Below are 22,506 nucleotides of genomic sequence, written 5' to 3' on the forward strand. Positions count from 1 at the left end.
CAGAGTCTCGTGCTCTGTCGACTGAAACAGCCATGATCAGATCTTTTAAAAATACATTCTTGTTATAAAAGTTATGGTGAAATCATGGGGCGCCTGGGTGGCTTAGTTGGTTAAGCGTCTGACTCTTGATTGCCACTCAGGTCACGATCTCAGGGTCATGAGATTGAGCCTGGTGTTGGGCTGCACGCTCTGTGGGGAGTCTGCTTCTCTTTTACCCTCTCTTCCTGCTTGCTCTCTCAAATAAATATATCTTTAAAAACAAAAATTACAGTGAAATCCATGTAACTACAATTAACCATTTTAAAGATTTTACTTATTTGACAGAGAGACAGAGCGAGAGAGGGAACACAAGCAGGGGGAGTGGGAGAGGAAGAAGCAGGCCTCCTGCCAAGCAGGGAGCCCGATGAGGGGCTTGATCCCAGGGCTCTGGGATCACGACCTGAGCTGAAGGCAGACGCTCAACGACTGAGCCACCCAGGCACCCCCAATTAACCATTTTAAAGTGACTAATTCAGGCAGTGTTGTGCAGTCACCACGTCTGTCTAGTTCCAGAATTTCACCACCACAGAAGGAGACCCATGCCCATTAAGCAGTTAATTCTCATTCCCTTCCCTTCCTCCCAGCTTCTGGCATCCACCAGCCTCCTTTCTGTCTCTGTGGATTTACCTATTCTGAACATTTTATATGCGTGAAATTGTACAGCATGTGACCATTTGTGCCTGGCTTATTTCACCAGGAACAGCTCTTCTCTAACAGTTCAGATTATCATCGGTGTTAAGGCACAGGCATTAATATTGCCTGAAAGTGTTCTGGTAACATCTTTCACTTCTTGATTTAAAATTCGTGGTGATATACCCAGTATCACACCTAGTTCATTAATCTTCCTTTATCATGAACTAGAGTATTAGTTTCCCTTTTAATTTGGGATATGGCAGGTTACTCACTGATGCACTGATTACTTTACCACTTAATTAGAATGTTCCTTTTTCGAATACTTGACAAGGGGTATTTCTGACCATGGAAACACCATTGGCAAATATGAAACCGTAGTGTCACTCCTTACTCCTCGGGAGGTTTACTGACTTTCCCTTCACTGGGGGTATGAACTGTGTGGGACTTGAGAAATCACGGCCATCTGTTTGTTGACCGTGAGCAGTTGACTTTGGGCCCTAGTAGAATTCTAAGCCGGGGCTCCTTGGTGCCAGTAGAGTCAGGATGTGATATGCATTATGAATAAAATCTGAGTAGAATGAACTGGAAAGGGTTACCTGTGGGTGTATTTGTGTGCGGGTGAGAAGACCGGATACAATTATATTGAGAAGTTTAAATTTAAAAGAATATTTTGCTCTATCTGATTTTTCTGGTTCATTATTACAAAAATACCAGTTCACAAATGTCGATAACACTGCCATTAGGTTTATAATGTGGTCCGAGTCTGGATGCATGGAAAGCTTTTTTCCACCTTGGGGAAGGTATGGTCAACTTTTTATTTTGGGGCCCTTTAATACCATGAGGTATATATTAAGCACTTAATTGATTTTGGTGCTTGACTCTCTCTGTCCCGTGAGCTTTACAAACTTAAGGCACACGTATCATCAATAGGATGTTTTGAAAAATAAAGCCGTGAGCAGATTTTCATTAAGGTGCATTCTGCAGCCACGGAGGTGGTCTCGTGGCTGATGTCATTCTGAGAAGTGCCTTACAGTCCTCTGCGTGTATTGTGTACTTGTAAACCTAAGAGTTGGTTCTAGAACTGGGTGGTCAGGTATGTGTATTGTTGCGTTTTGTAAAGCTCAGCCGCAGTTTGGGGTATCTTACTACATGATCTTTCTCCTGCCTTGACACACTAACTACATCATCTCTGACTCAGTGTACTTTTATCGAGTAATTTTTCAGCAGGGGCTGTTTGAAGACGGAGAGATGGTGCTTGTCTAAGTTGGAAAAGCCCAACTGGGTCGGTTTTGTCCGAATGTTAGATGCGAGTGATTGCAGTTACAGACTTCAGGGTGTTTGGAGGGGATTGAATGAGTCAGCACATCAGGACTTGTTAAAAATCATTTGGTGGAGTTACTTTGCCCCCGCCTCCAGCGCTGTGTGGGTTTGTGGGTGCCTTGGTCCGGCCTGGCACACATTTGATAGTTGTGCTGGTTGGTAGGGTTGAGAGTATCCCGGCACAGGTTAGTGGGGAGAGACTCACCTGTTGAATACTGCTTGGTGCCAGGAGTTACTTAACAGACACCAAGCAAATGTATTCTCTCATGTAGCTGTTTCGGCAGTCCTGTCAGGTGGATGGCCTGTCGATTCCAGAATTCCAGGGACGGAGCTGCATCTCACAACTCCAAGTGGCAAGCTGGCATTTAAAGCAGGCGTCAGCTTAGCGCCCGCCCCTTACCGCTAACGCTGTGCTGCCCCCTCCAGCCCGAGGGAGGCTTATGAACTTGGTTCACTTAGCACGGCTTTGGTTCACTTTCTCTGAAAATTGAGCAATTTTTCCTTCCCCTACCCATAAACTTTTCTTTGAAATGGGAAAACGAAAAAAAGGTAACCTCTGTTACATCTGAAATATAATTCCTGTTTCCTCCCAAACCTTGTTCAAATGATTGTTGTTGTTTTTTTTAAGTTTCTGTTTATATTCTAATCATGTAGGCTGGGGTCATCGGAGACCTTTCACTTCCTCCTCCTGCCAGATGAGGCCTCCGTTATTTTTGCACTCAGCCCCTCCTCTCTGGTGGGACCAGTCACAGGTTCATAGGGCGGGCTTGCCTGTAGTGGTGATATTGGTCTTTCTGCCAGTGGTGTTTTTCCCCCCTCTAGTTCTCTCTTTCCACCCTACAGGGACCTTCCCAAGTGACACTCAGCATGTCACTTCTTTCAGAAGAATTTGTTCGCCCTTTAACTTTCAGGAACACGAAATTACTTTCTTCAACACTTCACCTTGTTGAAGACTGGGCCCAAAACTGTCTAGACTTACAGGTGTTTCCGTGCAGTGATTTTAAATATGGGCTTTGCAGTTTATGAATTCATTATTTATTATTTGGTGTGCAGGATTCAGGTGACTTCAGATTCTTTGATACCTTTTGCATCTTGGAGGTTTTTTTTGAAGCAAGGGCACTTTCATATTGGAATATCATTTAGGTTTATCAGATATTTTTAAAAATTTACATATTTGTAAATTTAACAGTATATGTTTCTCATTCCTCTCTTCCAGGGATGTCATAAGTAGATTTGCCGGGAAAAATAGTTCTGTGGAAACTGGATTGTTGCTTGAGCATAGAATTCTAACACAGGGCAAAACTGGTGTTGTAGGGGCGCCTGGGTGGCTTAGTGGGTTAAAGCCTCTGCTTTTGGCTCAGGTCATGATCTCAGGGTCCTGGGATCGAGCCCCACATCAGGCTCTCTGCTCAGCAGGAAGCCTGCTTCCCCCTTCCCTCTCTGTCTGCCTCTCTGCCTACTTGTGATCTCTGTCAAATAAATAAATAAATAATCTTTTAAAAAAAAAAAAAACTGGTGTCGTAATCATCATTTCTGACATGTTGTAAAGAATCCTTTACATTTCAAGGACTTCATGTGAATGTCCTTTTTATTTTGTTGGCATCCAATAGAATTTATTCAAAGATCTTAGTAGTAATTTGTGATTATGGGATCTTAAAAAGAGCTAATCATAGCCTTCTTGGGCTAGAGCTTACCAAGAGAGAATTTAGAGAAGTAATAATGCGTATTTGTTGAGCAGAATCTTAATAATTTGATCTGCAGTGGGCTGCAGATTACTTTGATAATGCCTTGGAAAAGTTTTATGAAGCAAATTAAGAGAAGAAGCATACCTTTATGAATACATTTCAGTTACTGAAAATGTAAAATCGGCTGTAGTCATAGATGTTTAAAAAGATTTTTAAACAGAGACTTCTGACTGGAACACCTGAGTTAGTTGCTGGTGGTGTACATTATTGAGGTTTTTGTTGTGTTACTGAAATTCCATTTTTACCGTATTTTAAAAGGTAGATGAAAATGGCTGTATGGGACTTAATTTTTAATTGAACTTATTTCTATTAAACAGCACCTGTGGAACCTTCCCAGGAGGAACAGTCATTATTGTGTGAAGGTAATTTCCTATGATACGACCCTTTGAATGTCTGATTGAGAAAACATTAAGTTGTCTATGGTGTGTGAAGCCTGGATAATTGTTTTGTAAATACATATTATATCTCAATTTCTTGTCTAGGTTCAAATTCAGCTGTTAGCATGGAACTTTCAGAACCTGTTGGTAAGAAAATTTCTGACCATATTAATACAGTAATATGAAACCCTTTCAGGATGTAAGGTGCAAATGTAAGTGTCGTGGTTTATTGTAATGCCTGCATTCAGAACTGACTTTGAGTCTTTGCTGTTGGGATTTAGAAAGCAGGACTAGGTGGCCATGAGCACTGCCGTGATACTCTGAGCGATGTCCCGAGTGACCGCAGATGGGAAAGCTGAGTGGAAGAGCACTAAAGGCGGTTGAAGGACTTGTGCTTATTCCATGTCCTTTGTGAAAAATTTCCTTCCTTTTTGCAACCTTGTTACTCTTAAGGGTGTCGGATTCCCCAAGTCATTGATAAAGTTGATACCAGATGACTTGCAGAGGGAAAAGCGAAGCTATTGTAAGTCGCGCGTTCAGATTTTAAACTTTACCGTTTTCTTTGTCAGGACATCCTGACACTGGAATCACTGGGCCCTTAGGAACGCGACATCTCCTGTTTCCAGTTTGTCCTTATGGAAATGAAGCTTTGTTAAAATAGCAATCTCCCAGAGTCTCTGAGTCAGCTCTGATGTCAGCAGTGGGGCTGACTTGAAAGCTGTAATCCTTTTCTGTTGTGAAAGAGATTTTCCTACTTATATTTCACTAGATGTTAGGAAATAGAACTAAATATGCAAAGTTCTATTTGTTGTTTAAAGGCATCTTTGTTTTACAGTACAGATTGTAAGTGTTTTTCAGAATACTAAGTTAAATGTCTTATTTCAGTAGAAAATGGGGAGACAGAAATGTCCCCAGAAGAATCATGGGAGCACAAAGAAGAAATAAGTGAAGCAGAGTTAGGGGGTGGTTCCATGGGAGATGGAAGACCCCCAGAGGAGGGCACCCAAGAAATGATGGAGGAGGAAGAGGAAATACCAAAACCTAAATCTGTGGTCGCACCCCCTGGGGCTCCTAAAAAAGAACACGTAAATGTGGTATTCATCGGACACGTAGGTAAGTTGCGCTCCTCGGCAGTGAAGCGATAACCCGTCATTAGCTACATCGAACAGCTACCTGGAGATGTTTATTGGAACTGAACAGAATTAATGTGAAATGTTTTGATTTTTTAACTCGCTAGAATTTTTTTAGCTGACAAAATATTGCCAGCTCTTTTGTTGGACAGATAAATAATTTTGTAATGTCATGGAAGCTGGAAGAAAATACGCTTTAGTATATTTGTATGGGTTGCACAATTGGTTTGTAGACCCCCCGATGGCGGCTAAGCATATTATGACATCTGGTAATTAATATCCTAGAAAACGGGCCTGTTGTTCTCTGTGAACTTCAGTTAATTTGTTAATTTTATGGGCTTCATCTAACCTAGTTTAATTTTGTGTGACGAAGGAAATTAATAATTTGGAGTGACTTCTGGATGCTTGTCAGATAATCAGTTTAGCACAAAACAAAACCCTACTTAATTTGCTCAGATTTTGTCTGACCATCTGACTTAGCCCCAGAATCATGATAAGGAAACACAGAATCATGTGTCCTTTTTTGCTGCCCTTAGTCTCCGCTTTCTCCTGAATATAATGCTACACCATACTACTTTTTTAGTAGCAAGGAACTCCTTTGAAATTTGTAAAGGAACATCTGTATTTGCTAAAATTAGTGAAAGGCAGACTACTTAAATGTAGTTCACAGCCCTTTGGCTACTTTTGCTCTCCCCTGAGATTCCCCTTGGGTAATTTATTTTCTTTTGCTGCTGCGCTCTGAGCTGAAGGTGGGAGAGCAGTCTGTTGAAAATGGCTGCTTATCAGTAAAGTAGTTCTATCAGTATAAGTCATTGTTGAGCTGCAAGGGGTCTTGGCAGCTTCTTTTACAACTGAAATTATGTAATTATATGTGCTAATTGGTAATAGTGCACATAGCAGGGGTTATTTTTGTTTTTTTGTTTTTTCTCTTTATGCCTGTAGTTTGCACATTATTGATGTTGTTGTTACTTTTAGATGCTGGCAAGTCAACCATTGGAGGACAAATAATGTAAGTCTGTATTTTTTGTTAAATAATAGAGTTAACTTGATTGAATGAATTTTGGGCATTGTAAACATACAGTCCTACAACGGAGATAAAACAGGTCTCCGGAAAACGCTATAAAGACCTTACTTGTAAGGAAAGCTGATGTTAAGAAGGAATTTTTGCAGTGTGATAATTGCTAGTATTTTTGATAGATTTTAGGTATTCCCTAAAATTCTTTTGTTATCATTGTCAGATTCTTCTGGAACATTAAGTGTATTTATGAAGGCTATATTTTAGATTTTTAAAAAATTAAAGCTAATATAGGGGCGCCTGGGTGACTCAGTCATTAAGCAGCTGCCTTCCGCTCAGGTCATGATCCCAGGATTCTGGGATCAAATCCCTGCATCGGGCTCTCTGCTCAGTGGGAAGCCTGCTTCTCCCTCTCCCACTCCCCATGCTTGTGTTCCCTCTCTCACTGTGTCTCTGTCTGTCAAATTAAAAAAATAAAATTCTTAAAGGAAAATAAAAGCTAATATAGAACCCCAGGTTATAGGAAATCATAATTTGCTTTGAATATAATTTTCTTAGGAATAATGAAAACCACCACATGAATCTGGTACGTGGTGGTGGGGGGATCTCCTTATTCATCAACTCTTTAAATCCTAGGTGGATTAATCAAAGACCGGTAGTCCAGCTAGCATACTAAGATAATTTGTTATCATAACTTTTTATTACGTACAGAAGCTATCCGAGTATGAAAACACCATGGTTGATCTTCAGCAGTGGATTCTAGCATTGAAGAAAGTTTTTTAAAATTAGCAGGTCTTATAATTTCCGTGCACCTGGCTAGCTCATTTCGTAGAACTTGAGACTCTTAGTCTCAGGGTTGTGAGTTCAAGTCCCCCACATTGGAGATAGAGATTATTTTTTTTAAGGTTTTAGAGTTTTAATCCCTGCTGTATTAGATCTGTTTCTTTAAACTGTATCATCAGAGGATCTAGAAGGCATATCTTCATTGTCTTGCCTTGTAGTCTTAATTGGTAATCTTCCCAGTTACTTCTGAAAATTCAACAACACACCTTTAAACTATTAAGTAAGGATCCTTAACTAAGGCTCTATGGATGGAAGTGTTGGGCCCATTTGATTGTGTGTATTAGGAGAATGTATATGTTTTCCTTATGGGCTGTAATTTTCATGGGCATTTCACTAGGATTCTGTGCTCATCTGGTTAGGAACGTGCCCTGCAGATGACTCTGCAGAGAACCCACAGAGATGAAAGCTTGAACAGGAAGGCTTTGGTTTGGATTGAGTCAAGGGAAGCAGTTCAGTACTTCTAAGGAATTGTTTTACAAATAGTATTTTGAATAGTTTTTTAAAAATATTAAATACTGAAATGTATTAATAAGATTTAATTACCTAGACAACACTTCTTTTATATATTTATATTTGCCCCTTAAAAAAGTTTTTACTCTGGGGTGCCTGGGGGACTCAGTTGAGTGTCCAACTCTTGGTTCTGGTCAGGTCATGATCTCAGGGTCATGAGATCGAGCCCCATGTGGGGCTCTGCACTCATCAAGGAGTCTGCTTCTCTTCCCCCAACCCCCAACCCCTCTGCCATCCCCACACCCCAACCCCTCTGCCGTCCCCACACCCTACCCCCAATTGCACTGCACTCTCTCTCTAAAATAAATAAATTTTTAAAAATATTTTATTCTGGGATGCCTAGGTGGCTTAGTTGGTGAAGCATCTGCCTTTGCCTCAGGTCATGATCCCAGGGTCCTGGGATGGAGCCCTGCGTGGGGCTTCCTGCTTGCGGGGAGTCTGCTTCTCCCTCTGCCTACTCTGGCTGCTGGTCCCCCTGCTTGTGCGCTCTCTCTCTCTCTCTCTGGCAAATAAATAAAATCTTCAGAAAAATTAAACATTTATTCTGAAATAATTTTAGACTTACAGAAAGGTTACAAATAGTACAGAGTTCCCATATACCTTTCATTCAGCCTTCCCTCTAGCATTAACATATTAAATAGCCATAGTACAGCCCTCAAAACTAGGTTAACATTGGTTCAGTACTATTAACTAATCTGTGGCTCTTACACTGGAATTCCACCAGTTTCTCTGTGAATGTCGGTTTTTGCTTCCAGGATTCACCGTTGCATGTCAGTCGTTCCATCTTAGTCCCCTCCGGCTTGCGACACTGCATCGAGTCTCCTCTTCCACGACTCTCATTCATCTGGAGAGCGCTGTTTACGGTGCTCTTCAGTTTGGGTTCGACTGAGGTTTTTCACGGTTAGATTGAGGTTATACAGTCGGGCAAGACTATCACAGGCCATGTTGTGTGCTTCCCAGAGCATCCTGTCAGGGGTGCCTCATGTCAGTTCTCAGTGTGTTCTCTACTTCTGGCGCTCTTAGCCAGGATTGCTTGGTGAATGTGTTGTCTGCCAGGATTCTCCACACTAAAGTTACTATTTTTCCCCTTTATCTGGGAGAGAGAATTTGAGACCATGTAAATATCTTCCCCTTTGATACTTTCCTTGATTTCAGCATCCATCAGTGGTTCCTTTATTTTATTTATTTTTTTTTTAAAGATTATTTATTTATTTATTTGACAGACAGATCACAAGTAGGCAGAGAGGCAGGCAGAGAGAGAAGGGAGGAAGCAGGCTCCCCACTGAGCAGAGAGCCCGATGCGGGGCTCGATCCCAGGACACCGGGATCATGACCCGAGCGGAGGGCAGAGGCTTAAACCACTGAGCCACCCAGGCGCCCCAGGTTCCTTTATTTTAAAATAGCTGTCTTCTGGAGTTAAAATCCCCTGAGGGGCTTCTTGACTTTACTGAATAATTTGTAACTGTTTACTTCTTTTTTCTTTGTTTCCAGGTATTTGACTGGAATGGTTGACAAAAGGACACTTGAGAAATATGAAAGAGAAGCTAAAGAGAAGAACAGAGAAACTTGGTATAGTAGACTTTTACGGCACTATAAATTACTTTTAGGGAAGCACTGCCTGCTTAATGCTGTTGTCGTCTACTTAGTTATCTAAGTGCGTGAGTTCTGAGGTGGTGTCATAACAGAGGAGAAGTTTCCTTTCCCCTATACTACAGAGTAGATCGGCTCCTGATGACCTCACAACTTGCACAGGGAACGTTTGGGAACATCCACACATCTAGTAATAGACTTGTTGGATAAGTTCTAAACCATTCACTTAATAGGGTCATTACCTAAATACTGAAAAATTGCGTTTATAGAATTTATTACAGCCAGAAGTAGAACTTAAGTTTCAATGGAATTTGAGGAGAAAGCAGATGAAATGATAGTACTTAAGATAGGATGATTAATGATGTAAATAAACACAGAAAAGATAAAAAGAATGGACAGAATTATTGACAGTGGGTTCCTCTGAGTGGTGAGAGAAGGGGTCAGTTTTCTTTCTAATCCCTTTTTAAAGTTAAGATTTGACTGGGACATTAATGGTTTTTGTTTTGTTGTTGCTATTTTTAAATTGTATTCCTCTCTGGGGTGCCTGGGTGGCTCAGTTGGTTAAGCAGCTGCCTTCGGCTCAGGTCATGATCCTGGAGTCCCAGTATCGAGTTGGATGTCGGGCTCCCTGCTCATTGGAGAGTCCGCTTCTCCCTCTGACCCTCTCCCCTCTCATGCTCTCTCTCTCTCTCACTCAAATAAATAAATTTTAAAAATTAAAAAACGTATTCCTCGTCAATGTTATACCAAAAAAAGGGATTACATACTATGTAATACACATGATAAGGTGATATAGATTAACAGCTACTATTCTAGGTGGTCTGAACTTACATAAAAATAAAGCATTTTCACATAGCAGGAAATCTGAAATAATTTTTAGCAAGTAACCCTTGCTCCCAAATGGTGGTTACTGACTTTCACTTTTGAAAAATATGTTTAGGTATGGGGCACCTGAGTGACTCAGCCATTAAGCATCTGCCTTCAGCTCAGGTTATGATCCCAGTGTCCTGGGATCGAGCCCCGCATCAGGCTCCCTGCTCAGCAGGAAGTCTGCTTCTCCCTCTCACACTCCCCTTGCTTGTGTTCCCTCTCTTGCTCTCTCTTGTCTCTGTCAATTAAAAAAATAAAAATATTTAAAAAAATAAAAATAAGAAAAGAAAAATATCTTTAGGTAGCCATTATTTGTAGTATACTTTGTGCCAGGTGATTATAAAAGGTCACAGTCACATTGGCCTTGGTACAAAGTAGACTTTATGTCCTCAGCTTATTTTCATAAATACAGTTTGCTTATAGAATATATACAGGTTTGGGGCTCCTGGGTGGCTCACTCATTTGAGCATCTGCCTTCAGCTTGGGTCATGATCCCGCAGTCCTAGGATCAAGCCCCACATTGGGCTCCCTGCTCATTGGAGAGTCTGCATCTCCCTCTACCCTTCCTCCCACTCATGCTCTCTCTCTCTGAAATAAATAAATTAATTAAAAAAAAAAAAGAATCTATATAGGTTTGAGGCACCTGGGTGGCTCAGTCAGTTGAGATTTTATTTATTTGACGCAGAGTGCGCACGTGCAAGTACAAGCAGAGGGAGTGGCAGGCAGAGGGAGAGGGAGAAGCAGGCTCCCAGCTCAGGTGGGAGCCCGATGCAGGAGATGCAGGACTCGATCCCGGGAGCTTGGGATCATGACCTGAGCTGAAGGCAGACATTTAACTGACTGAGCCCGGCACCCCAGAGTGTCTGATTCTTGATCCCAGCTCAGGTCTTCCTCTCATGGTTGTGAGTTCACGCCTCGCATTGGGCTCTATGCTGGGTTTGGAGCTTACTTAAAAAATACGTATATATACAGTTTTTCCTCATCTAAGAGTAAAGCGTTCTTTTGAAACCTTTTGTAAACCAGAATGGCATGAAGCAAAGAAGCAGTTGTCATTAATTTACATGGAGAAATTTTTGAGTATTCCCAGACCCACAGAATAATCTCCCTTAGGCTTTTCTGATACCTTAGGGCTCGCATCTTGATAATGGGTGCACAAAATAAATGGAGATATAACACATGCTCACAGACACAGTTCAAAGCAATGGCAGCTTGCGTGTAGTTCCTGGGGAAAGCTGGAAGGGTTTGAGGGCACCACTCTCACTGCTCAGGGTGCCACACTGTCTCTGGGACAGCTTGTTGCAGAACAGACGTTCAACGCGCTAAACGTTATCCTGTCTGACTCTTAGTTTCGGGTCATGTCATCATCTCGGGTCCGGGGATTGAGCCCTGCATCCACCTCTGCACTCAGTGGGGAGCCTGCGTAAGATTCTCTCTCCCTCTCACCCTTTCCCTCCCACTGCTCGCCGGCTCACTCACTCTCAATAAAATAAATAGATAAAATCTTTTTTTTTTTTTTAAGATTTTATTTATTTATTTGACAGACAGGGATCACAAGTAGGCAGAGAGGCAGGCAGAGAAAGAGGGGGAAGCAGGCTCCCCGCTGAGCAGAGAGCCTGATGCGGGACTTGATCCCAGAACCCTGGGACCGTGACCTGAGCTGAAGGCAGAGGCTCTAACCCACTGAGCCACCCAGGTGCCCCATAGATAAAATATTAAAAAAAGAAAAAACCTCTTCAATTATCTTTCAGTTAGCAAAAACAGATACTAATTTAGGTATGTATTTAATTTTTTTTTTAATTTTCAAATTTTTTCTGACATAGGGCTTTTGTAAAAGGGAAGTGGCATCACATGAACTTTGAAAAATTGACTGGATATTTGTAAAAGCTCCCAAGTGTTTGAATCACAGTAATGCAAGTTTCATTCTCTTGATTTTCATTTCGGTCTAGTCCTGTTGTGATTTTTTTAAAAACTGGTTTTTGTTTTGTTTTGTTTAAGATTTTATTTATTTATTTGACAGAGATCACAAGTAGGCAGAGAGACAGGCAGAGAGGAGGAAGCAGGCTCCCCGCTGAGCAGAGATCCCGATGCGGGGCTCAGTCCCAGGGCCCTGGGATCATGACCTGAGCCGAAGGCAGAGGCTTAACCCACTGAGCCACCCAGGCACCCCTGTTTTGTTATTTTTAAGAAATCTCTGCGAGGTTCAAACTCACAACCCCGAGATGAAGAGTTGCGTGCCCCACTGACTAAACCAGCCGGGCGCCCCTGTCCTGTTGATGATTTTAAGCGTATGCCGAACACAAGGCTGGATGTCATCATTACGCCTTTAGTGGTAGAGGAATATCTTAAAACCTTATGTTCTTAGCAATGTTAACCTTATTTTCAAATTATTTCAGGTATCTGTCTTGGGCCTTAGATACAAATCAGGAAGAACGAGACAAGGGTAAAACAGTAGAAGTGGGCCGTGCCTATTTTGAAACAGAAAAGAAACATTTCACAATTCTGGATGCCCCTGGCCACAAGAGTTTTGTCCCGAATATGATAGGTGGTGCTTCTCAAGCTGATTTGGCCGTACTGGTAAGTACGACCTTGCCGGTTCCACCTGCGCGTTTGTGAGCCGCCCCGCTCAGTGTTTGTTTATCCTCTCAAAGCTAAAGTGGAGGTTGGAGTGAGCTGTAAGACACAGTGACAAATTTCACTTTCGGCTCACTCATCTGCTCAAGAAATCTTCGTAATTGGATTCCCTTCGGAAAACGTGTTTCATCTTTTCTCTACCATTGCTGTACCTATGACTGTGTCAGAGTTTAGTGTCCACTAAATGCCAAGCTGGGTCCACTTTGTACATACCGTATGTGCCATCGGCGCAGAACTGAGTTAAGAAATTATCTGTTTTCTTAAGGCCTCAGTTGTTTTGCGGGGTGGTTTTTGTTTGTTTGTTAGACTACCAGCGCTGAATCACATACATGTTGGAACTGCAAAATAGATTTTGGAAGATCGGGGGATCAGAAGAAACATTTACCGAAATCTTAAGCCAGTTAGACATTGTGACATTCAAAAGCATGCAGGTTATAGCTCATGTACTGGTATTTCCTTGCAAAAAGCTTCTGACAACTGAAAGGAAAGCTGTTTCACTGCCCAGGGGGTCTACCTGACTGAGTATGTAGGAATAAACTGTGGATTTCTTGGAATAGGTCATCTCTGCTCGGAAAGGAGAGTTTGAAACTGGATTTGAGAAAGGCGGACAGACGAGAGAACACGCGATGTTGGCAAAGACGGCGGGTGTGAAGCACTTGATTGTGCTTATAAATAAGATGGATGATCCGACGGTAAATTGGAGCAACGAGAGGTGAGCTTTGCCATCGGACTAGTTTTTTTGCCATTGGACTAGTGTTCGCAGACGTGGGAACAGAGTAAAGGATGGTTTTGGTACTCTGTGCTTTTTTTCCCCCCTCGGGTTTTTCTAAAACCTTAAGTTGTTTAATAATGAGCCTAGAGTTCACTTGCTTTATATTATGATTGAGTTATTTATAAATACTTACAGATACGAAGAATGTAAAGAGAAACTAGTGCCATTTTTGAAGAAAGTTGGCTTCAATCCCAAAAAAGACATTCACTTCATGCCCTGCTCGGGACTGACGGGAGCAAATCTTAAGGAGCAGTCAGACTTTTGTCCTTGGTACACGTAAGTAACTTTTTCGTCTTGTGGAAAAACTTAGTCTTTTCAAGTTATCTCAGAAAACGCTGTAAGTAACTGTGGCTTTAAAAATACCATCACCAGGGCGCCTGGGTGGCTCAGTGGGTTAAAGCCTCTGCCTTCGGCTCAGGTCATGATCTTGGGGTCCTGGGATCGAGCCCCACATCGGGCTCCCTCTTTTTTTTTTTCTCTTAAAAAAAAAAAATACCATCACCTTTGCACGTTTTTTAATTGGGTTGTCTTTTTGTTACTGTATTTTCACTTTCTTCTTTTTTTTTTTTTAAAGGAGAAGAAAATCTTAGAGCAATTTTTTTTTTTTAAGATTTTATTTATTTATTTGACAAACAGAGACCACAAGTAGGCAGAGAGGCAGAGAGGGGGAAGCAGGCTCCCCGCTGAGCAGAGAGCCCGATGCAGGGGTCAATCCCAGGACCCCGAGATCATGACCCGAGCCGAAGGCAGAGGCTTAACCCACTGAGCCACCCAGGCACCCCTGTATTTTCACTTTCTTGATGGTATCCTTTGAGGCACAACAGGTTTTAATTTTGATGAAGTCCAGTTTATTTTTTGTTCTGTTGATTGCGCTTTCGGTGTCAAACCTAGGAAAAAATCGCCTAATTCAATCATGAAGATCTAGCCATATTAGTTTCTTCTAAGGTTGTTAAAGTCTTAGCTCTTACATTTAGATGTGTGTTTCATTTTGAAAGAGTATCTTAAAAGCTTTTTTGTTGTTGTTGTTAGGTAAAGTCTTGCTTATTATAGCTTTTTAAGTTTTCAAATTAGGAAGTGTGAGTCTTTCAATTTTTTGTTGTTTTTTCCCCAAGACTATTTCGGCTATTCTGGGTCCCTTGAATTTCTGTATGGACATTAGGATCAGCCTGTCACTTTGTGCCAAAAGGCAGCTGGGATTTTAATGGGGATTGTACTGAATCCGTAAATGAATTTGAGGAGCGTAGCATTGCTGTCTTGGCAATAGTAAGCCTCCCAGTTCATGCACTGTAGTTTTAAAGGGGAAATTATTTTAATAGAGCCCTGATTTGAGAGCTGGAAAAGTCCATAAGAAATAAGTAATAGAATGTAGTCATTTCAGGAGCACTTGGGTGACTCAGTCGGTTAAGTGTCCCAACTCTAGCTTTCGGCTCAGGTCATGACCCGTCGGGCTGCATGCTCAGCTTGGGGTCTGCGTGAGATACTTTCTCTCCCTCTGGCCCTCCTCCTCCACTCGCTGTCTCTCTCTCCTTAAAAAAAAAAAGAATGTAGTCACTTTATTACAAGATATAGGCCTTTTGCTATAAAGTTTTTTCTAAATCTTTAAGTTTATGGGGAAGCTTTTTTCATTCTATCTATGGGGCTGTTTTGTTACATTTTTGTTTTCTGAGGAATGAAGGGGAGGAATCAGATAATAAATGGGGTTGGATGAGAAGAGTATGTGGATGGAAAGAATGTATTATAGCTGGGTTTTTCATGTAAAGTTACAGTCTTAAAATCCTGACATTCATGTTGATGCTCTTTAATGATATTGTTATGTTCTCAGTGGATTACCATTTATTCCTTACCTGGATAATTTGCCAAACTTCAATAGATCAGTTGATGGACCAATCAGGCTGCCAATTGTGGATAAATACAAGGTACCCAGAATGTGTAAGAGATTGGGAGGGAAATTATGGGAGGGAAAGTCATTGATTTGTGTTTTGAGAAACAACCCTAATCATTGACAACACAGCGTGGATGTCTCTCTCTTAATGACCTTATGTTATTTAGTGCTGTGCATGGATCATAATTTCATCAGCTGGCCTAGTTACTCAAGCTGTTTTCCCAGTGAGCCAGTGGGCATTTTTTTAGAGAGAAAGTCATACAACTAAAGCTGTCAGACTCAAAGGATTTGCACAGTCGTTGAGGGATGTTGACCGATAGCCATCCAAAATACCGCCAGCGGTGTGTGAGCACGGCTTTTACTGTAGCCTCACCGACACCGAAACTAAAATAGTTTATTTTAGAAAAATAAACTATTATTTTTAACTGGATTTTCAACTTGGTTTTTTAAAAACTTTTATCAGTATGTAATGCTTTGACCTCCTCAAAGAATTGATTCTTTCGTTAGCTCCATGCTAAATTTCTTATACAAGTATTTTTCCAATTTTATACATGAGGAAGCAGGCTCAGAAATTTTTGAGAGAACTGGAATTTAAACAAATACTTGAGATCTTCATATGTAAGATTTTATGCTGTTTCTGGTACTGTGCTTCCTTTTTTTTTTTTTAAGATCTTAGGCATACATATTAGTACTAAAATTGCTTATATGCTAATGACATAATATATTTTTTACCTATCCTGTGTTTAGGATTAATCCTAACCATTCTGACACTTGAGGTAAAGATTTTCTGAGTAAGCTCCGTAAGATTTCACTTGGGGTTGTTGAACTGTTGTAGAGTAGTAATAAAAGTCTATAACTTGTTTTTTTTTTATTTCACATTTAAACAGGATATGGGCACTGTGGTCCTGGGAAAGCTGGAATCAGGATCTATTTGTAAAGGCCAGCAGCTTGTGATGATGCCAAACAAGGTGAGAATTAGTAATGGTATTTTTCATTTAGATGTTCTCTTAAAAATATTAGCAAAGAGTTAGAACTTTTCAAAAATGTAGGGATTTCCATTAAAAGAAACCTAAAATCCAGGATTATGTTTTATTAGCACCACGCTCTAACCAACTGAGCTAACCGGCCAGCTACCAGGATTATGTTTTATTAATATTAAGTACACAATTTAGTATAGAAGATAAGATGTTATAGTTATCCAGTGACAAATGGGGAAGAGCCAGTATTAGTATCACGTTAGAGCTAAAAGATGTATCCTCAAGAGAGTTTTACTTCATTCTTTCACCAGATGCAAGTAGAGCTCTGGAGTGGTTAAGTGACTTGTTTCTGTTAACACATTGGATTAGCAAAGTGAGCCCAGGATGAAAACTCAAGTTTAATCATGATATAATTTGCTTTCTTTTTCTTTTTTTTAAATTCTTAAAAAAAGTTTTTTAAAAGATTTTATTTATCCATTTGAGAGAGGGAAAGAAAACACAAGTGTGGGAGAGGGGCAGAGGGAGAGAGACAAGTGGACTCCCCACTGAGTGGGGAGTGTGATGTGGGGCTGGATTCCAGGACCCTGAAAATAAAGCCAAAGTCAGACCCTCAACCAACTGAGTCACCCAGGCATCCCTGCTTTCTTCTCTTTTTCTTGTATTGTTACATTAGATACTATAAAATGTGCCCTATCTATACTCCTAATCTGTTTTGAGAGAAGAGAATGTGCCGTTATCATAAATGAGTTTTTTCTCAGTTCTTCCTGCCTTTTTGTAATTTGTTTATTATTGAGGTAGGTTTCATTAAAACGCATAAAGTCTCCATGAACTCTTCCTTCGTGTTATTTCTGGCTGCTTGGTTGCTGATAATTATAGACATGTTCCTTGAGAAACTGTTACCTGTTTTCCAGAGGGGCCTTCTCTGACAGCTTCAAAGATGTTAATGTAGGAAACTAGGGCCTCAGCCATCAGAACCTCCAAATTAATAGGGCGTCTGGGTGGCCCAGTCATTTGAGTGTTTGATTTTTCCTTTTGGCTCAGGTTACAATCTCAGGGTCTTGGGATCCAGCCCCACATTGGGCTCTACACTTAGCACAGAGTCTGCTTCTTTCCCTCTCTCTGCCCCCCTCCAAGCTGTGTATGTTCTCTCCCTCTGAAATAAATACATCTTTAAAAAAAAAAAAAGGATTAGAAAATTTATCCATTGTTAGGGTAATGCTCAGGTGTAATTGGCATTTTACAAATTATACTTTGAGTTTTCTTGATGCCTTATGCACGGAAGACTGGAAGACTGGAGTATCCTATCATAGTATCTTTCTACTAAGGTATTTATCGACACAACTTGAATGTCAACAGCAGTTGAATGAAAATAATCATCATTGTGAATCCTGGCTCAGAGCAATTGCAGGAGTAGTTCAGCCATGGTAATGGAAGGCAGATTGGTGGTTGCAAAAGTCTAGGGGCTTGAAGAATGGGGAGTGACTTGAATGAAAGCACAGAATTTCTTTTAGGGATGATGAGGATGTTTTGAAACTATGTGCTGATGTTGGTTTTACAATATCGTGAATGACAAGGAGATGCTACTGAAGTAACTATACAGTGTAGAATGGTTATAAAAGGTAAATTTCATGAGTGGTCTACTGTAGTAGAAAGAAAAGTAGAATTCACCGTGCCGAGCAGGTGGGCTGGGTGCCAGGCTAGACTAGTCACAGCTTGTCTGCGGGAGCCGGGACCTCATACAGAGGAGCAAGCAGGTCGGCATAGCTTTGCCTGCCGCTGGGAGGCAAGCCTCGAAGACTCCATTCCTGTCAGTCCTGCTGAGTCTCCGTGGAACAGACTTAAATATTTCAAAAGACACAGATGCCAGACTATCTTACATTAAAAAATTAATGGTTGGGTAACCTACGAAATGGGAGAAAGTAATTGTATATCATAAATCTGATAAGGGGCTAAATCCAGAATATATCAAGAACTGCAACTCAACAAACAAAACAGAACAACCCAACTAAAACACGAGCAAGGGACTGAAACATTTCTCCAAAGAAGATGTGCACAGGACCAACAAGCCCGTGAAAAGATCTCATCTGTAATCATTAGGGGAATGCAAATCAAAGTCACAATGAGATAACACCTCACACCCATCAAAAAAAAAAACCACACAAAATAATAGCTGTTGAAGATGTGGAGAAATGGGAACCCTCGTATATTGTGGGTGAGAACGTGAAACTGCACAGCCGCTGCATGGTTTCCTCAGAAAAATTTTAAAGTAGAATAACTATATGATCCAGCAGTCCGCTTTGGGATATATGCCCAAAAGTATGGAAGGCCGTCCAAGAACCAGTGTTCATAGCAGCATTATTCACAAAAGCTAGAATGGGGAAGCAACCTATCATGTCTATGGATGGGTGAGTAGGTAAACAGAATGTGATCTAGCCATACCATGGAATATTATTCAGCCTAAAATAGGAGGGAAATTCTGACACATTTTACAACATGATGAACCTCAAGGGAATTGTGCTAAGTGAGTTAATAAGCCAGTCATAAAAAGATAGATAATGTATGATTCCACCTTTTTTTTTTTTAAGGTTTGTTTATTTACTTTGGGGATGGGGAGAGGGAGCGGGGAGAGAGGTTTTTTTAATTTTAATTTTTAAATGTTCGGTTAGCCACTGGATAGTACATCATTAGTTTTTGATGTAGCGTTCAGTGGTTCATCAGTTACACATAACACCCAGTGTTCATCACAACACATGTCCTCAATACCCATCACCCTACTACCCCCTCCCCCATCCCCCTAGGGAGAGAGTCTAAGAAGACTCTCTGCTGAGCGTAGAGTCCAACGCCAGGCTCAGTCTCGTGATCCTGAGACAGTGACCTGAGCAGAAACCAAAAGTCCATCGTTTAACTGAACGTATCACCCGGGCGGCCCCGTGATTCCACTTCTTAGAGGTACTTAGAGCAGGGAAAATCCTTATCTTCATAAACCAAGAGAATTTGTTGGTCTCAGTCTTAATTTTTGAAATTATGGATTAATTTAAGGATTAGATTAGCTCCTCTGTTGTATTTAGCCATAGAAAACCACATTTGGAGAAGAGGGATTGTTACAATGGATTATTTGGGCAAAAAGTAGTTCAGAGTATTTGCTTAGTTTGTTACGGTAGGACTGCTAGTTTCTGCACTTTTTTCCTGAATTTAGCTAACAAATATGGCTCTCTTTCACTTCTTGGAATGAATTTCAACAGGTATCAATAAGGTATAAGCTGCCTTTTGGAAAAGGATACCATTATTGGTAGAAAGGGGAGAGATTACTGGAGTTAGCAAGTGACAGTCCGTGGAGTTCTAGAGTGGAACATAACAGATTAGGGATTCTCCACCGTTTATCAACCGTATGAGATAGTTTGGTTTGTCTTGAGGGCTGTTATTTTGTTTGGTTTGTGGTATGTGTCTTAAAAATATAAATTTCCAAGGCCAGAAAGGGAGTAAAATAAGGGCATGCTTGTGGGTATTGCTTCTAACGTTTTCTGCCATGCTCTTTTTTCAATAGCTGGCAAAATAATGTAGATTTTACCATTGGACATGTAGTACCTTCACAGCCATCACCACTCTCAAGCTTAAGAACATTTTCATCACCCCAAAAGGAAACCCTGTACCCATTAAATAGTATTTTTATTTATTTATTTTAAAGGTTTTTTTGTTTTGTTTTGTTTTTGGTTTTGTTTCTGTTTTATGTATTTGACAGAGAGAGATCACAAGTAGGCAGAGAGGCAGGCCGGGGCAGGGGTGGGGGGAGCAGGCTCCCTGCTGAGCAGAGAGCCCGATGCGGGGCTCGATCCCAGGACCTTGGGATCATGACCTGAGCCGAAGGCAGAGACTTAACCCACCGAGCCACCCAGGCACCCCTAAATAGTATTCTTTTAAAGCTTAATTGTTTAGATATCCTTTGAGAAGCACACTCTTCAGATATTTGGCGTTGATAGGTAATAGAAGCTGTACCCATTAAACCCTAGAATTCAATCATAGTAATCAAAACGACATTCATAAAATTAAAATCCAAGTATTAGATTTAATGTTTTAATTTTGAAAAGGTAAAAAAAGGGGGTGCCTGGGTGGCTCAGTGGGTTAAAGCCTCTGCCTTCAGCTCAGGTCGTAATCTCAGGTCCTGGGATCGAGCCCCGCATCGGACTCTCTGCTCAGCGGGGAGCCTGCTTCTCCCTCCCTCTCTGCCTGCCTCTTTGCCTACTTATGATCTCTCTCTGTCAAATACATAAATAAAATCTTACAAAAAAAAAAAGAATGAAACATCAATTTCTTACAAAAGGAAAAGAAAAAGGTAAAAAAGGCAAATGCTGGCTAATACCGTGTTCAGTTTGGAAATTATTAGGATGTGATAGTAAAAAGCTGATGAATTAATATTTTAATTGGCAGTTTATACTTGTAGGATAGGATTTTCATAAAGTTCGTGTCATATAAATGTAATAAAGTTTTATATCCAAATAAGTGTTTTGGCTAATCCATAAACTTAGAAAAATGTGGCTTGTAAGTCTTTAAATGAATAGTCAGATCATTTTATGTTCTGCTCTGCAGTGAATGTGTCAGGAAACCCCCAGTCCTGGGTTTGATTTGTCTTTTTTTTTTTCTTAAGCACAATGTGGAAGTTCTTGGAATCCTTTCCGATGATGTAGAAACTGATTCTGTAGCTCCAGGTGAAAACCTCAAAATCAGACTGAAAGGAATTGAAGAGGAGGAGATTCTTCCAGGATTCATACTTTGTGATCTTAATAATCTTTGTCATTCTGGACGCACATTTGATGCCCAGGTGAACTTGTTATTGTAACTGTCTTTGTGATCTTTACTGTTTAAATGAAATTAGAATTTAAGTGTCATCATGCTCAATATAGGGCTTGAACTCATGAACCTGAAATTGAGTCCCATGCTCTACTGACTGAGCCAGCCAAGCACCCCAAGTTCTTCTTTTTTTTTAATCTTCTGTTAATAATACATATTATTACTTAGACATTTTGCCCAAATTGTCTTTCCCCATAAATAGAGCACAGTTGCCTTGGAAATTAGGGTGTGTCTGCTCATTCAGAGTCAGTAACTTTCCAGACAGGAAAACACAGTTTCTCTGTTATTGGCAACCTGACTTCCGCAGAAGAATGACAGTGTTTTCAATAATTCAGTAATTCAGCAATTGAGTTTCACAGAATTTTTGAGTTTTCTTACAAGCTATGATGATAAATTAGATTTTGATGCTGGATACAATGTTGTTTACTTTTACTGGGCCTTAGATATTGAGAATTGGGTAGAATTATGAGAAGTTCACATCTGGAACAGAACAAACCCAAAGCAGCTGTAGTGGTAGTGATTACTGGAACTCCTTGGGCGGGGTGGAGGGAAGGCTCCGCAGAGAAGTAGTTCACCTGCTCTTTTTTCTAAAGTCTGGGTCTGGCCAAGAAGGTAAGTGGGGCGAGGATATCAGAGTTCAAGCTTGGATCAGGCGACCTGACCCAGCACTTTTAACTCAAAAATAACTTGAGACGGTGAGTTCCCTATTGTGGTACTGTATGGAGCTGGAGAACATTCAATGCTTTTTTTTTACCCCAGGGATAAAGATGTGAATTTTTTTGTTTGACAGATAGTGATCATAGAGCACAAATCGATCATCTGCCCAGGTTATAATGCGGTGCTGCATATTCACACCTGTATTGAGGAAGTCGAAATAACAGTAAGTCTTAATCAGTTGATAATTAAGCTAACTGGGGTTTTGTTCATGTATGTGTTTGAAGACTGTCTTGATCATTTCTGATCGGCAACAGTGATGTACTCATTTACTGGCACTCCATGTCTTAAAGATTCTCTTATTCGGCATTCTGATCTCATTCTTTCTCCTTGGATAGGCCTTAATCTGCTTGGTAGACAAAAAATCAGGAGAAAAAAGTAAGACTCGACCCCGTTTTGTGAAACAAGATCAAGTATGCATCGCTCGCTTAAGGACAGCGGGAACCATCTGCCTTGAGACCTTTAAAGACTTCCCTCAGATGGGGCGCTTTACCTTACGAGATGAGGGTAAGCCTTTACACTGATGCCTCGTAGCATCTCTGGGATGTGGAGCTTGTTCCGTCCGAGTATGGCGTGCATCACAAGTTCATAGAAAACTTGGTTGCGTTTCCTA

General features: G+C 40.8%; 1 protein-coding gene across 2 annotated transcripts in view; it reads left to right on the top strand.

Annotated features, from left to right (window-relative positions):
• The window catches only part of GSPT1 (G1 to S phase transition 1), a 38,469-nt gene that overhangs the window by 9,557 nt on the left and 6,406 nt on the right, over positions 1-22,506 (top strand). For both annotated transcript variants that reach the window (XM_080830617.1, XM_080830618.1), the window contains 13 exons: positions 4,055-4,099; positions 4,220-4,261; positions 5,000-5,227; positions 6,220-6,253; positions 9,104-9,181; positions 12,466-12,646; positions 13,261-13,415; positions 13,611-13,751; positions 15,298-15,391; positions 16,245-16,325; positions 20,977-21,150; positions 21,970-22,059; positions 22,232-22,400. In XM_080830617.1, coding sequence (XP_080686743.1) covers positions 4,055-4,099; positions 4,220-4,261; positions 5,000-5,227; positions 6,220-6,253; positions 9,104-9,181; positions 12,466-12,646; positions 13,261-13,415; positions 13,611-13,751; positions 15,298-15,391; positions 16,245-16,325; positions 20,977-21,150; positions 21,970-22,059; positions 22,232-22,400 — 1,512 coding nt within the window. The remainder of the gene's footprint in view (positions 1-4,054; positions 4,100-4,219; positions 4,262-4,999; positions 5,228-6,219; positions 6,254-9,103; positions 9,182-12,465; positions 12,647-13,260; positions 13,416-13,610; positions 13,752-15,297; positions 15,392-16,244; positions 16,326-20,976; positions 21,151-21,969; positions 22,060-22,231; positions 22,401-22,506) is intronic.

This window comes from Martes martes (genome assembly GCF_963455335.1).
Source record: "Martes martes genome assembly, chromosome: 18".
Lineage (NCBI taxonomy): Eukaryota > Metazoa > Chordata > Mammalia > Carnivora > Mustelidae > Martes > Martes martes.